General features: G+C 40.7%; 1 protein-coding gene across 3 annotated transcripts; it reads right to left on the bottom strand.

Annotated features, from left to right (window-relative positions):
• Positions 1-441: 441 nt before the first annotated feature.
• On the bottom strand, positions 442-13732 carry p4htm (prolyl 4-hydroxylase, transmembrane (endoplasmic reticulum)). 3 transcript variants are annotated; one of them, XM_017719375.2, is made up of 10 exons: positions 13465-13732; positions 12783-13240; positions 11610-11691; positions 11292-11482; positions 9688-9784; positions 9348-9510; positions 7237-7422; positions 4448-4538; positions 4232-4355; positions 442-3103 (listed from the first exon to the last, which is right to left on the bottom strand). In XM_017719375.2, the coding sequence occupies exons 2-10, from the start codon at positions 13110-13112 to the stop codon at positions 2895-2897; spliced, it is 1473 nt and encodes a 490-aa protein (XP_017574864.1). In that variant the 5' UTR covers positions 13113-13240; positions 13465-13732; the 3' UTR covers positions 442-2894. The 3 variants fall into 3 exon arrangements, with proteins under 3 accessions (XP_017574864.1, XP_017574872.1, XP_037390844.1); XM_017719383.2 differs by having other exon boundaries at positions 12783-13237; XM_037534947.1 differs by having other exon boundaries at positions 12783-13732.
• Between the last annotated feature and the right edge of the window lie 565 nt (positions 13733-14297).

The following is a 14297-nucleotide window of genomic DNA, read 5'->3' as shown; positions in this document are numbered from 1 at the left end:
TCAGTTTAGACACGACAGATCACAGATCATATCAGTAGACAGTAGCGTTTGATGTGACATACACATCTCTGATAACAAATCTACAGGAATAAACTAATGACTGTTACACCAAACTGAACTATAACCAGTTGTTGCTGATGACATCGGTTTCCCTCAGAAGTGTTATAACGTATACACGTGTTTATCAAAACTCTAGTGAACATTCTTTCTAACTCCTTAGGAGGTATTGTAGTGCATAAATGTGTAAACAAAGATTATAAAATATGGCTGCATTCCCATAAATAAATAACAATACCTTCAGTACTGTACAAAGGGACAGAGAAACAAAAAACATTGTCTTTCACAATTGCATAAATCTCAAGACTCTTGTCCCTGAATCCATCCTAACACATGTAATCAGTCTAGGCAAGGGTTAGGTAAAGCTTCACTCAGTCTTGAATGTGCAGGCTGTATATGGGACCACAGGCTGTATGTATCGTGCAGGTCAAACAGTGTTTTAGTTTTTTTTTTTTATGTATCTCTAGATCTACGTTTACAATGTATGTGTTTCTTCTCTCTAAGGTCCTAGTGTGTGTGTGTGCTCCATGTTAGCTAAAGCAGATTTGGTTGGAAATCAAATTTTAGGTAGGACATGCCGCTAAAGACCACACAGGCTAAATAACAGACTAAGGTCTTAAGAACAGACAACTAATAGATGTGACCCTGGCAAATAAGCTCTTTGGACAAAAATTGGTCAATTGCATAATATCTTCTCTAATTCCTGCATCCAAATTACTTAATGACAGCACAAATTTTGACACCACTGACTTTGTGCTTCATTTCTTAGCAGAACACAACAATTCCCACAGATCAGCATAACTGTAGGGTGTCTGTATGTGACTGGTTCAACAGACATGATGGAACACCGGGACACTACGACCAGCAATTTCACCAGACCCAATTACAACAGGTGAAATGCTGAAACAGGAAAACAAACTCTAAAATTACCTGACAGGACTGGGACTGTTGTTAAGGAAAGAGGACATGTTACATATTAGCAAAGAAACAATACTTTTTGTCTGGTGATGGTCTTAAGTCAGCTCTGCCTTTGATTAATTCCTGTTACTGCAAAACGGCATTTGATAATAAGCTAAGAAGGGGTTCACACATACACTTTTTAGTTGAAGACGTCACATCTTTTCTACAAAGCCTGGCGGAGACAGGTTTTGCGTGTTGTTTTTGCACACTTGATGCCTCACATTTATATGCCCTGCACTGCTGTTGTTTGTGTGCTGTGCTCCAGGCACACCAAGTGGAAAAAGTAACCTGCATCATGAACATTTTCCGCTGATCAACTACATATTTTAAAGATCAAAATTAGCACAGTGCTGCTTTTTTATTATTTAGCTTGTTTTAGTAGGAGCAGAACACCTCCTAATTAACTATAAATCATTTTCTAAAAGAGCAAGTGACCAAGCTTTCTGCCTGTACATATCAAAACAACAGCCAGCTAGCACAGCTATCTGACCGTTACAATGCTATAATTTCTTAGCAACAAGCAGACAAGCATTCAGAGACAGTGTAAAAAAGACTGCAGTGTGCCTCTTGTTTTTCTTCCTTTAGAAAGCACAGAGGTCCTTCTAAGAGGACCTTTAAACGGCCCCTAACACACAACATTCTAAAATTGGTAGTTGTCTTCAACTGTTTCACTGGTAAACCAAACAAACTGGTGGGAGTGGGAGTGAACACAGTAGAATAGCGTGAATGGAGGTGAACACTGAATAACAGTGTGAATAAAGGGTTAATATAAAAAACAGTGTAAACTGAGAGCTAATGCTGAATAACGGTGTGAATGGAGCGTGAGCATTGTAGAACAATGTCAATGATGGGAGAATATTCTAACACAGAGGACATTTTAGAGTCTCAATAATCAAACACAGGTACAGCACACCAACCCAATATTTGGGTTTGTTATTGAAGAACTTTGAGTCTTTGTGCTGAGGGCTTCGGACAGGTGGCTGACCTTAAACACTGCAGCTAAAATGTCAGGTAGGTAAAGTTAAGGTATGGTCTTTGTTTCACTTTTATTGACATGCCCTTGCTAATTTCGAATTACCACTCAGAAGTGCATCACAACTACATTACACAGGAGGGGGAGTGGAGAGGGGGACAGCCTCAGTGATCAAATTAGCTAGCTATGCAAATTTTTGTAATGCAAATCATTTGATAAGTCTGAACATAACATGCGTACATTTTATGAATAATAACTATTGTGATGCTTTTTGTTCTTGCTAGCTGTGTAGCCGTTAGCTTGCTCACAAACAAGCTAGCAGACTGGCAGAGTTGTAAAACAGAGGCAGCTTTTTGAACATAAATAGAGTATTGCAAATTGAATGTTATAGTTGTCAACTGCGAATGATTCCATATTTTATTGCTATGGCTTATAAATAGCTTTGTCCTTTGAAAAAGTAATGGCATCAGACCCCAGGGCAAGTTCTCCAGCTAAAGTGATACTTATGTTCACTTGCCCCTTGAAGGGCAGATCTAGCAAACTTCACTTGAATTAATAAAGTAATGGAATGGCTCTTAAGATGGCAGTGATTATTTCTAATCAGGGAAGTGACGAGTCCTAGTTTAGCAAGGGCATTTTAAAACGAGTACAGAAACAGACAGAATGTGTTTGAGTGCATGCGCATGTCCAATATACAGCATTGTTTGGTGATTTCACTGCCCTAGCACATCAATTAAATCTGGCAAAGACCAAATGAGTTGAATAAGATAAGCCTTTTCATGAAGCTTTAATGAATTGTACACCTCAAGTGTACATGTAATTAAGTGCGTCAGGGTGTTTCTGCGTGTGTTTGCAGGTTATGGTTTGCGTCTGAGTGTGTATGTGCGTGTGTGTGTGTGTGTATTTACAGGTCTTGGTGTGTGTCTGTGTTCTGCTCTGGGTTTTTCTCTAGTTGCTGCTCCTGAGACTCCTGCTGAGAGACGAGCTGCTGATAGCGGGCCTGTCGATGGTAGTCAGGGTCTACGTTGATCCAATTGTTGGCCACCCATTTTGTTCCCCGAGTAACCACACAGCCTCCATGTAGGGAGTACTCATCTTGTTCACCCACCCAGCCTGCAAGGGAACAGAGTAGATGCACAAACAGAAAGAAAGCTAGGTACACGGGGACAACGTTACAAAGGCCAATGAAGAATATAACTCAAAACAAAGCACATGAATATACTGCCGCTTTTGGAACAGAACTTTCTATCCTTTTTTTTTATTTTAAACAGCTGCCGTTTACACTGTGTCAAAATGTCACTCTGAATGGACAAACAGAAACAGTCCAAAATTATGTAAAATACAATCTTGTTACATTAGCTTACTTTGAAAGTTAAAAACATTTCCTTCTCTGGGAAAGTTGTTTTTTTGTTTGTTTGTTTCTATCAGACAGCGGCAATATACTGGACTAATTTAAATTTAGACACCAACCAATCTGTGTTGAATCAGTCTATGTTGATTTACATTGACCCCCAAATATCTGGGCATCTGTGCCATACTTAAAATGTATTCAGTTTACTGTGACAGGAAACAAAAAGTACTTTTTTCCTCCATATTTAAGTTTGTTCCCTTAAGCAGATGTGTGAACTTTCTTTCATATAGAAGATCAACAAAACATGTAATTTGACATGGGGTGATCAAACTTTTATGTTTATGTTAAACATTTTAGAGAAGTAACCTAAAGAACATGACTAAATTTTATCAAAAGTTAAATGGTTAAAAGTGTCCAAATATTTTTGGGGGCCAAATACTTTCTATGTATATTTCAGGACAATACAGAAATTCATTCTAAATATTTTATGTACTCATTATTAATTTTATTACATTTATTATATGTATCTATTACTAATTCTGTGCTATGTGAAAATGTAAACACCACTAAAAAATAGCCTATGTGAGAATTTATCAGAAAAGGTTGAAATTTTTTCTGTAGAGGCAGGAAAAAAAGGTTAACAGATAACAAATGTTAGTACAAGAAACCAACTGAGCAATACACGATACTGGAAATGTTCCTATCCTACAGAATTTGATTTCAAGAAGAAGGAGCTAATTCTGCTAATTTCGGTATCTAGAAGAATCTAAGATTGGGTTATACCGGATAGGAGGGCAGGTCTACCGAAGAAAGGTTAGACATCTCTGACAACTAATCTTTAGACTAGGAAAACAGTTCACTACAGCCAGTATAAAATTTTTTTTCAGTACCTCTGCCATCAGAAAGGTAGTTGTACCAAAACACTGCTGTCCCCTTGGTGGGCTTTACTCTTAGGTTGCCTTTATCACAGTGCTTCCTAGTGTCCAACAGATCCACATCATTTTGTATAAGTGACTGCAGACAAACATGAAGTTATTTTCAGATCAGTACACTAATACAGCAACATTAATCAATACAATCAAACCGTTTTAGCCAGTAAGACTTACCACTTCCTCATAGGTCCTGTTGTCTGCCACAGGAAAAGTAGTTTCACCTCCTTCCTCTACAGTGTTCAGGTAGAACAGGACAGTAATATACCTGCAAATGCAACACAAAACTCTCAAACAGAATATTCAAGTATGTGATTTTTAGATATGTTTTCTTCTGGGAAGGCTTTTCACAAGGTTTAGGAGTGTGTTTATGGGAATTTTTGACCATTCTTCCAGAAGCGCATTTGTGAGGTCAGACACTGATGTTGGACGAGAAGGCCTGGCTCTCAGTCTCCGCTCTAATTCATCCCAAAGGTGTTCTATCGGGTTGAGGTCAGGACTCAGGTTGAGGTCAGGCCAGTTAAGTTCTTCCACACCAAACTTGCTCATCCATGTCTTTATTGACCTTGCTTTGTGCACTGGTGTGCAGTCGTGTTGGAACAGGAAGGGGCCATTCCCAAACTGTTCCCACTAAGTTGGGAGCATGAAACTGTCCAAAATCTCTTGGTCTGCTGAAGCATTGAGAGTTCCTTTTACTGGAATTAAGGGGCCGAGCCCAAGTCCTGAAAAACGACCCCACACCATAATCCCCCCCTCCACCAAACTTTACACTTGGCACAATACAGTCAGACAAGTACTGTTCTCCTGGCAACCACCAAAGGCAGACTCATCCATCGAATCGCCAGATAACACGTCTCCACTGCTCGAGTCCAGTGGCGGTGCTTTACACCACTGCATTCAAAACTTTGCATTGTGCTTGGTGATGTAAGGCTTGGATGCAGCTGCTTGGTCATGGAAACCCATTCCATGAAGCTCTCTACACACTGTTCTTGAGTTAATCTGAAGGCCACATGAAGTTTGGAAGTCTGTAGTGATCAGTGGTGGACAGTAACTAAGTAAATGTAATTCATTACTGTACTTGAGCAGTTTTTCTGCATATCTGTACTTTACTGAAGTATTTTCATTTTTGGTGACTTTTTATTTTTTTTACTTTTTTTACTTTTCATGCCACTACATCCATCCATCCATTCATCCTCCACCGCTTATCCAAGTCTGGGTCGTGGGGGCAGCAGCCTAAGCAAAGAGGCCCAGGCCTCCCTCTCCTCTGCCACCTCCTCCAGCTCTTCTGGAGGGATGCCGAGGTGTTCCCAAGATAGTCGAGAGATATAATCCCCCCAACGTGTCCTGGGTCTTCCCTGGGGTCTCCTCCCTGTCGGACATGTCTGGAACACCTCCCTAGGGAGGCGTCCAGATGCCATCCTTACCAGATGCCCGAACAACCTCAACTGGCTTCTCTCAACATGGAGGAGCAGCGGCTCTACTCCAAGCCTCTCCCGAATCGCCGAGCTTCTCACCCTATCTATAAGGGACAGCCCGGTGACCCTGTGGAGAAAGCTAATTTCGGCCACTTGTATCCGCAATCTCATTCTTTCGGTCACTACTCAAAGCTCGTGACCTTAGGTGAGAGTCGGAATGTAGATTGACCGGTAAATTGACAGCTTCGCCTTCTGGCTCAGCTCTCTCTTCACCATGATGGACCGGTTTAAGGTCCGCATTACTGCAGACACCGCACCAATCCGTCTGTCAACCTCTCGCTCCTTCCTTCCTTCACTCGTGAACAAAATCACTACATCTCAAAGTCAAATATCTTACTTTTTGCTCCACTACATTTTGCGAAATCTGTCATTCCTTTTGGTTTATGTGTGTATAAAAACGCAACATGTTAAAACAAAAGAAGCGCAAAGCAAGAACACCAATTGTTCTGAGCTTGTTTTGACCTGTTGGACATACCGACCCAGTACAAGCACACGGTTCAACGTCTGTGCAGCAGTATAAAATTTTGGGAGAGTCTATTCAAAATAAATGATGGACTAACCTAACTTTGTCTGAATAGACCACAGTATAGAAATATGTACACATATGCAGTTGTGACTGATGTCTCTTTTTTCTAAATTTATACAAACACTTTCATTTTATAGTAAATTAGTTTTTGCTAGTTTATGTTTATGAACAGAGACCTACAGATCAATAAAATAAAGGAAAACTCATTTGTGATCCTGAGTTTAAAGCAAGTTTTTATTAAATTTAAAAGTTGTAACTAAGTTGCAAACAAATCTTAAACTGAAACTTTGCTTATTTGTAAAAAGTTATTTCAGAGCCACTCGGTTCTACCTGAGGGTTGCCTTCAGTGTTTTGTGCTTATGATCATTTTAACAGACATCAGTGTCACTAATTAATGACATTCTATTTAAAGACTGGTTTACCAAAAGAGACACTTGAGAATTTCCACCTAAAATAGTTGATAAAGCAAGAGTCTACTTACTGGAGTAATATTTTACCTTGCGTATCTCTACTTTAACTCAAGTACATGATTTGTGTACTTCGTCCACCACTGTTAGTGACTGACTCTGCAGAAAACTATGCACACTATGCGCCTTGGCATCCACTGACCCCACTCTGTCATTTACGAGTTTCTGTCGTATCTAATCATTCCACTTTGTTATAATAACACTAGCAGCTGACTGTGGAATGTTTAGTAGAGAAGAAATTTCACGACTGGACTTGCACAGGTGGCGTCCAATCACGATACCACGCTGGAATTCACTGAGCTCCTGAGAGTGAACCATTCTTTCACAAAAGCAGTCTGCATGCTTAGGTGCTTGGTTTTATACACCTGTGGCCATGGAAGTGACTGGAACACCTGAATTCAATGATTTGGATGGGTGTCTGAATACTTTCAGAAATATAGTGTAGTCGATTAATTGGCACATGCATTAATGCTGACAGACAGCCCTGCAGTAGCTCACCTGCAGGACGTTTGGAAGGGTGAGGTGGTGTTTGCAGCAAGCCGAGTGTGTGTACAGGTTGTCTCAGGGTAGACCGGTCCGCTGTCATGATGAGCATGGTAATGACCACCTTGCTCGTAGCGTACCACTTGAAGAGGCTCACTCAACTCCACCAAAGAGGGTGGGAGCCTTGTTAAACGTATGACTCTACAAAAACAGAAAAAAAGAGATTGAAAAAAATATATATATAATGGCTGCTACTACACTTTTAGCTGTGCTATATACTTTTGTTCATTTTTATAGATAACTTTTTATAGATAACACTAGGTCATACAGGGTCAGGCACCACATTAGCAAATCTATTTGAGATAACTTAACACAGTTTGAGACAAGTACGTGCTCACTTATAATTGGTGGGCATAAGCCTTCATTATTCACTAGCAATACATTGTATATAATATTATGCAATATCACTTAATCCCCCTTGTTGTCACAGAGTACATTTGTTCTGCTTTCAATGACTGTATTAAATCAATATAAGACCAATTTAATATCTAAGTTTAAAACCAAAATCCCAGTCTGGTCAGAATTCTAGATATGCTGGCTTCTTGGCAATGTGCAAAATACATTTAGATAACATAAAATAAATAACTGTATGTAGACTAACTTTACTGAGTGAAAAGACATAGACAGTGACCATCACTTCTCCTTAAACTGCTTTTCCCTCTGTTTTTAGGGAATGACACTTTTAGTGACACACAAAATAAAATGCCAACTATCAGGGTATCGCACTGCTCAGCCTCCCTGGGAAAGTCTATGCCAAGGTGCTGGAAAGGAGACTTCAACTGATAGTTGAACCTCAGATTGAGGAGGAACAATGTGGATTCCGTCCCGGCCGTGGAACAATGATCCAGCTTTTCACCCTCTCACAGATTGTTGAAGGGACATGGGAGTTTGCCAACCCAGTCTACATGTGTTTTGTGGACTTGGAGAAGGCTTACGACCGTGTTCCCCAAGATATCTTGTGGGAGGTCCTCCTGGAGTATGGGGTGCCATGGTTACTACTCCGGGCCATTCAATCTCTGTACTCCTGGAGTAAGAGCTGTGTTCATATACTCGGCATTAAGTCAAACTACTGGGGTCAGGAGATCATTATGTGTGGAGGCCGGAGGGTGGCGTCTGAATGGTTGGTATCCGGATCAGCACCTCCAAGTCTGAGTCCATGGAAAAGGATGGCATGCCAACTGAAGGTAAGGGGAAAGGACTTGCCCCAGCTGGAGGGGTTGAAGTATCTTGGGGTCTTGTTCACAAGTGATGTGAAGAGGTATCGTGAAATCGGCTGCAGGCTGGGACAGGCAGCAGCAGTAATGTGGTCACTGTACCAGACTGTAGTGGTGAAGAAGGAGCTAAACCAAAAGGCGAAGCTCTCTGTTTACCGGTCGGTCTACATCCCGACCCTCACCTATGGTCATGAGCTGTGGATAATGACCGAAAGAACGAGATCACGAATACAAGCATTAAAAGAAATTTGCTTTCTTTGCAGGGTGGCAGGCTACACTCTATTTGATGGGTGAGAAACTCGGTCATTTGGGAGGAGCTCAAAGTAGAGTTTCTACTCCTCCGCATTGAGAGGAGCCAGCTGAGGTGGTTTGGGAATCTGATCTGGATGATGTCGCCTGGACGCCTCCCGGTGGGGGTGTACCAGGCATGGCCTACCAGGACAAGACCCCGGGGTTGTCCTAGGACCCACTGGAGGGATTATATCTCCAAGTTGGCCTGGGAGTGGCTTGGGGTCCCCAGGAATGAGCTTTAAGAAGTTTACAGGTGGTCTGGATTTCTCTGCTCTCTCAACTGCTACCACGACCCTATCTGGACTAAGCAGTTAACGATGATGACAAAATAAAAAAATATATATCTGTACACACATTGTTATTGTTATTTGAATATGCATATTAAAATTTCTTTGATCCCCAGCGAATCCCTCATATGAAAGCAGCAACAAACATATCTTGGCTGACTGACTACATTTATAGCTAGTGGAATGTTGTGTGAATGTGTTTTTTCAGCAAACTTTTCTATTAAAGAAACGTTAGAAAAATGGCTGGTGAATGGTCAGGGTGGCAGAGTCATACCTGTTGCGGAGGTCTCTAAGCACCTGGTGTGCTCCTTGTCCCTGATACAGCCATGTGTGCCTGCTGTTCCTCACCAACTGGCTCCTCTTTACGCCACGCTGAAGAAGAAAACGCTGGAACGCATCACTGCTCAGCTGCCCAAATTCCTCCAAACTTAACAGACCTGAAGAAAATACACACAGAAAAGGACATATAACACCTTAAATTAAATATAAACACAAATTATACAGATTTGACTGGCCACAGTATACAAATAATTCTTTTTGATTGCGTTAAATTTACACCAAACTTCCTGCAAAGTATTCATAACCATTAACATCCATAACTTTGGTTGAATTACCATTCCCATCATGATCAGCTTTGAGGCCAGCATAGATCTCCCTAAGATTCTCAGGAGTCAACCAGATTCCATCTCTCACACGAGAATGTGTCAAAATCTGCAGCATGTGGGGAACAACATGCATATTACATATCAAAAGTCACAGAACAACATTCAATAACACACCTGGAGATAAACACAGGGCTGGTGCAGTGACAGAAACACAAAAACACATGCGCACACTTATAGTGATGGGAAACAAGTATTGAGACAATTTTGTTTTTGTTATTTAAAAAACTTCCAATGCATACTAGTCCACTTCAAATTCACACATTTAACATAATTTGCCTCTGTGCTTACAAATATGAACAAAAAAGCATACATTAATAAGTATAAACAAATATATGCACAGTTGCTTCTAAAGTATTATATATCATATAAAATGCAAGGAGATCACTTGAGACAAACGTAGTGCACGTATCTTGACACGTTATAGGCCCACAAAATATAATAATAACAACCAAGAAGGCTAAACTGTGAAGGCTAGCTAGACTGAGACGTTAAACCTCCAAAAAGCAAAAAGGGGAGGGGGATGTGATGATAAATAAAACAGAAAGTTACTTTATTAAAAAAAAAAAAAAAAAAAGCACATGATTTGTTTAGATATAAGAGCAGGGAAACGCAGGGCCAATGTGCTGAATGAATAAGTTAGCAAGTTCGTTCAGTCTGCTTGTACTAAGACTACAGACACCTAGCTTAATGTTAATGTACTATCATACAATGGCTAAATAACAAACTAGCTAACTAGCAGTCACTCGAGTTCTCAGCCAACTACAGCATCTTTGACAAGTTTCCATTTATGTAGGGGTTGTAAGAGGTGTGTGTGTGTAAGTCACTGGGGGGGTTCACTGGGGTTTTATAGGGGTGATCTAAACAAAAGCTCAAGGCTGTATTTAGTCCAGCACTTTCAGACACTATATTAAACAAATGTGTGAATATATGATGTGTTAAAACTGAACTCTAGATATTCATGACGAACATGAAAATGTAAATATTCACATGCTAATTGCACCTGTTGCCATTATAAAATGCATTACTATTGGTTGGGAACATTTCAAGTATCAATCATAGTGAAGGTAAAGGAGATAAAAGTTGTCAAAGACAACATTATTATACAAAATACTTGAATGGAAAAAGCTATAGAGCCCTAGGAAAGAAATAAAACCACCCTGTCAGTCCATTTGGTTCGATAATACGGGGATGTTGAAATTGCAATGGACCCTCCTAAACTTGGGGAACTAAATAGGGCTAACCAGCAGGAATGTGCCAAAACTGAACACTGCAAAAAGCTAATTACTCCCTAGTGTAGACATCTTAAAAGAGCTTTTGAACAGAGTACTAATGCTAGTAATTTGTGGTGCCTGAAACCTTTTGCTAATCAATTTTGTTTTTCAAATATATTTTTTTATCTACATGTGAACACATACTATTTTTATAGGTTCAAAGTCAAAAGCATTATGTGTATAAAATTTGAAGTGTATATATGCACTAGATATGTAATAAATAACAACAAATGCTCCTGATACTGATTTATCCTCACTGCACACACACACACACACACACACCTCATGTGGCTGCAGCTGGCCATCCTGGTTGAGGTCAAGCAAATTGAATATTTCTTCAGGGCTGAGGTTGAGTTGCTGGTTTAGCTCCTCTTGTCCCTCAGGCACCATTACCTGACTCTCCATCAGGCCCTTCAGCTGAGCCAGGCGCACCACCACAGAACACTCCTCCTCTGAGAGGAAATGAGGGATTTCTGCACATGCACACACACACAAAACATCAACACCAATGCGACATTCAGATCAATGACATGTCTGTGTCAAACACAGATAGAATGAACACTAAGGACTCAATGGACAGACATAAAACAAGCACATTACCGAAGAGCAGGGGCTTTAGACTGAGGGTCTTCATCTCATGCATTTTTCCTGGCACCAGAGAGACTTTTTGGACATGGCCCACCTAAGTTAGAGAAATCTCTTCATAAACTGTGTTATAAATTAGGGATGGGTAATACGCTGTTTCTTATTGACACACTGTGATACTTCTTTTCAGTCATATTTTTACTGGTGTATTTGATTGATAATGAGCACTATAATGATTGTACAACACCCATAAATGTTGACATGCTGTTTGTTTTTTAGTTTTTTCATTTTATTTTGTGTGTTTAAAGAAGAACTCCACTGATTTATGAATTTTTTGCACAATTTAATGATTAACGTCAACAAAATCATTCAGAGTGGTTTGGTGTGAAATGCTCCATTATAGGGAAACTAAGAGAGTCAGAAATGTTCACAGTGGTAGTGATAGGAACCAAATGTTCAACTCTTAAAGCTCCCTACCAGAAAGTTATTACTATTAGCTGTTTTAAAATATGCTCTCTGTTTTCTGATAGTTTTGTGATAAACCTCTGGTCTAAATGTAGTTTAATCTATTTACTTTGGTCCATTCATGGTGAATGGATACATGAAGGGTGATATAAGGCAAAACAGTCTCCAAAGAAAACTTATTTTTTCAGATGTATCTATTTTAGGATCATCAACATAACATATAAAACCTCAGATGACACATGTAGGTTCAGTGGCAATTTTAGAAAGTAAATAAAATGGCTACATTTGCATTGTAGACATCGGGACTCCTGGTTCCTACCACCCCGACTGTAAAGACTGGCTACATGGCTACATTTGCATTGTAGACATCGGGACTCCTGGTTCCTACCACCCCGACTGTAAAGACTTCTGAGACTGTACATTTCTCCATAAATGACCCATTTCACATCAAACCACTCTGAATGACTCTGCGTATTTCTTATGAACTGAATTATACGGAAATTTTGAAAAATTTGTATAATTCCCTTTTCACAATAATTAGGACCTGACAGTTGAGTAAAATGTATATAATTTGCAGGTGACAACATGATATTTTTGGAAATGATCATGATGTTGAATTGGATCTTTATCGCCCAGCCCTGCATGAACTGTGACATTTTAATCATGCCATAACCCTCTCATATGTAATATAACCACACAGTGCGCAGATCATCATTTTCTAACCCGTATTCCTTCAATCCGAGGAAGGTGCATTCTTCGTGTAAACCCAGGGTCAGCAGGCTGCGGATCCAGCGGTTCTGCTACTTTGTGCCCGTTGCTCCTGCTGCTGAAGTCTCTGCTGGAGCTGCCCGCCTCAGAGCCGCTGTTGTAATGCACGTAAAGCAGCAGTGCAATGACATTGAGGACGTACACGTGGAAGAAGACCATGACGACCATAAAGTAGGACCGTGAACACACACTGCCTTTCTGCACCGGGATTCTCTCTCGGGGTAACGGCGGCGGAGCTGGTGATGGTACGGAGTCATCGTTTGTATTTTCCTGAGGTTCCATCATTTTTCTGCTTATCGGCGAAGACACATTTAGTCACATTCGGTTGTTTAGTTCAGCTACACGAGCGGATCCTGCGCAGAGCAGGTCTGTATCAGCGGCTCTCTCTCCGCCACCGCTGGTGGCTGCAGCTGCTGAAAGTTCACGCATGAAAACATACATACGTCACACAGCTAGCTGCTCAGCTAACCTAGCAGAGCTAATGAAAGACAAGTCAAGTAAATAAAAAGATATTTTGAACCAAAGTTCAATACCAAGTCACATTCGTCTAAATTGTACGTAGATTTACAGCGGTACGCTTGCGTACAGTGTCTCACAAGCTAGCTTGCTAACCTAAGGAACAAAGCTCTGTACTCACAGGCGCCAGCGTTTACATTCTCGTTTACGTTGCGGCGTAATTTTCAGCATCCAGAAATCCGGACAGCTGCATCGCTCGACGGCGTTTGTCCTTAAATTTGTCCTCAAAACGTCTCGCTGTAAAGCAGTTTTAGGAATCTGCTCAACTGTTTAGCTCTCTCACTCGCTCACAGCAACAGCTACATCTCTCAGTGCCGCAGAGAGCACTTCGCAGGAGATAAGACGCCATTGCCCTGACAACTGCGGCATCTCGCTCCCGCTGACAGCAGGCTGACCTGAGGACGCGGGCGCCCTCTGCTGGCGTCCGCACTCATCGACCGGCAAGCGCACTGCACATGCCGTGACTTTGACTTTACTGGAATGTATTGTATAAAGGAAAAGACCCCAGCACGCGCACGCACGCCATGTTCCATTTGCATGTTTATTGTGAAAATATGAAGAAAATATGAAAAAACGGAGTAGATGAAAACACTGGACCTCTCAAACAGTCAACAAACCTCTCTCTGTTACTGTAAACTTTGAGGCAAATAATTCTTCTAAGACCTGTAAGGAAAAAAATTATATATATAAAGGATAACAAGGTACGCAGAGATGCAACAGATGGAAAGACAAAGAGCTCCTATGTGGTAAGTGGAACAGATAAAATGGACAAAGAGTGTATGGCCTGCAAAGAGTGTGGTTGGTGTATATGTGTTAGGTTAAGTTTTTGTTATTTTAGCTGTCCAGCACAGCATATTGGAGTTATATAAGTGCAAACCTTCAGCCTTAATTTGAGCGTATTTACATCCAAATCGGATGACTGGTGTAGGAATTACAAATTACATTTCATTCAGC

Source organism: Pygocentrus nattereri, chromosome 26 (assembly GCF_015220715.1).
Source record: "Pygocentrus nattereri isolate fPygNat1 chromosome 26, fPygNat1.pri, whole genome shotgun sequence".
Lineage (NCBI taxonomy): Eukaryota > Metazoa > Chordata > Actinopteri > Characiformes > Serrasalmidae > Pygocentrus > Pygocentrus nattereri.
The sequence above is the reverse complement of the archived record's forward strand: the minus strand, read 5'-3'. Positions and strand labels throughout refer to the sequence as shown.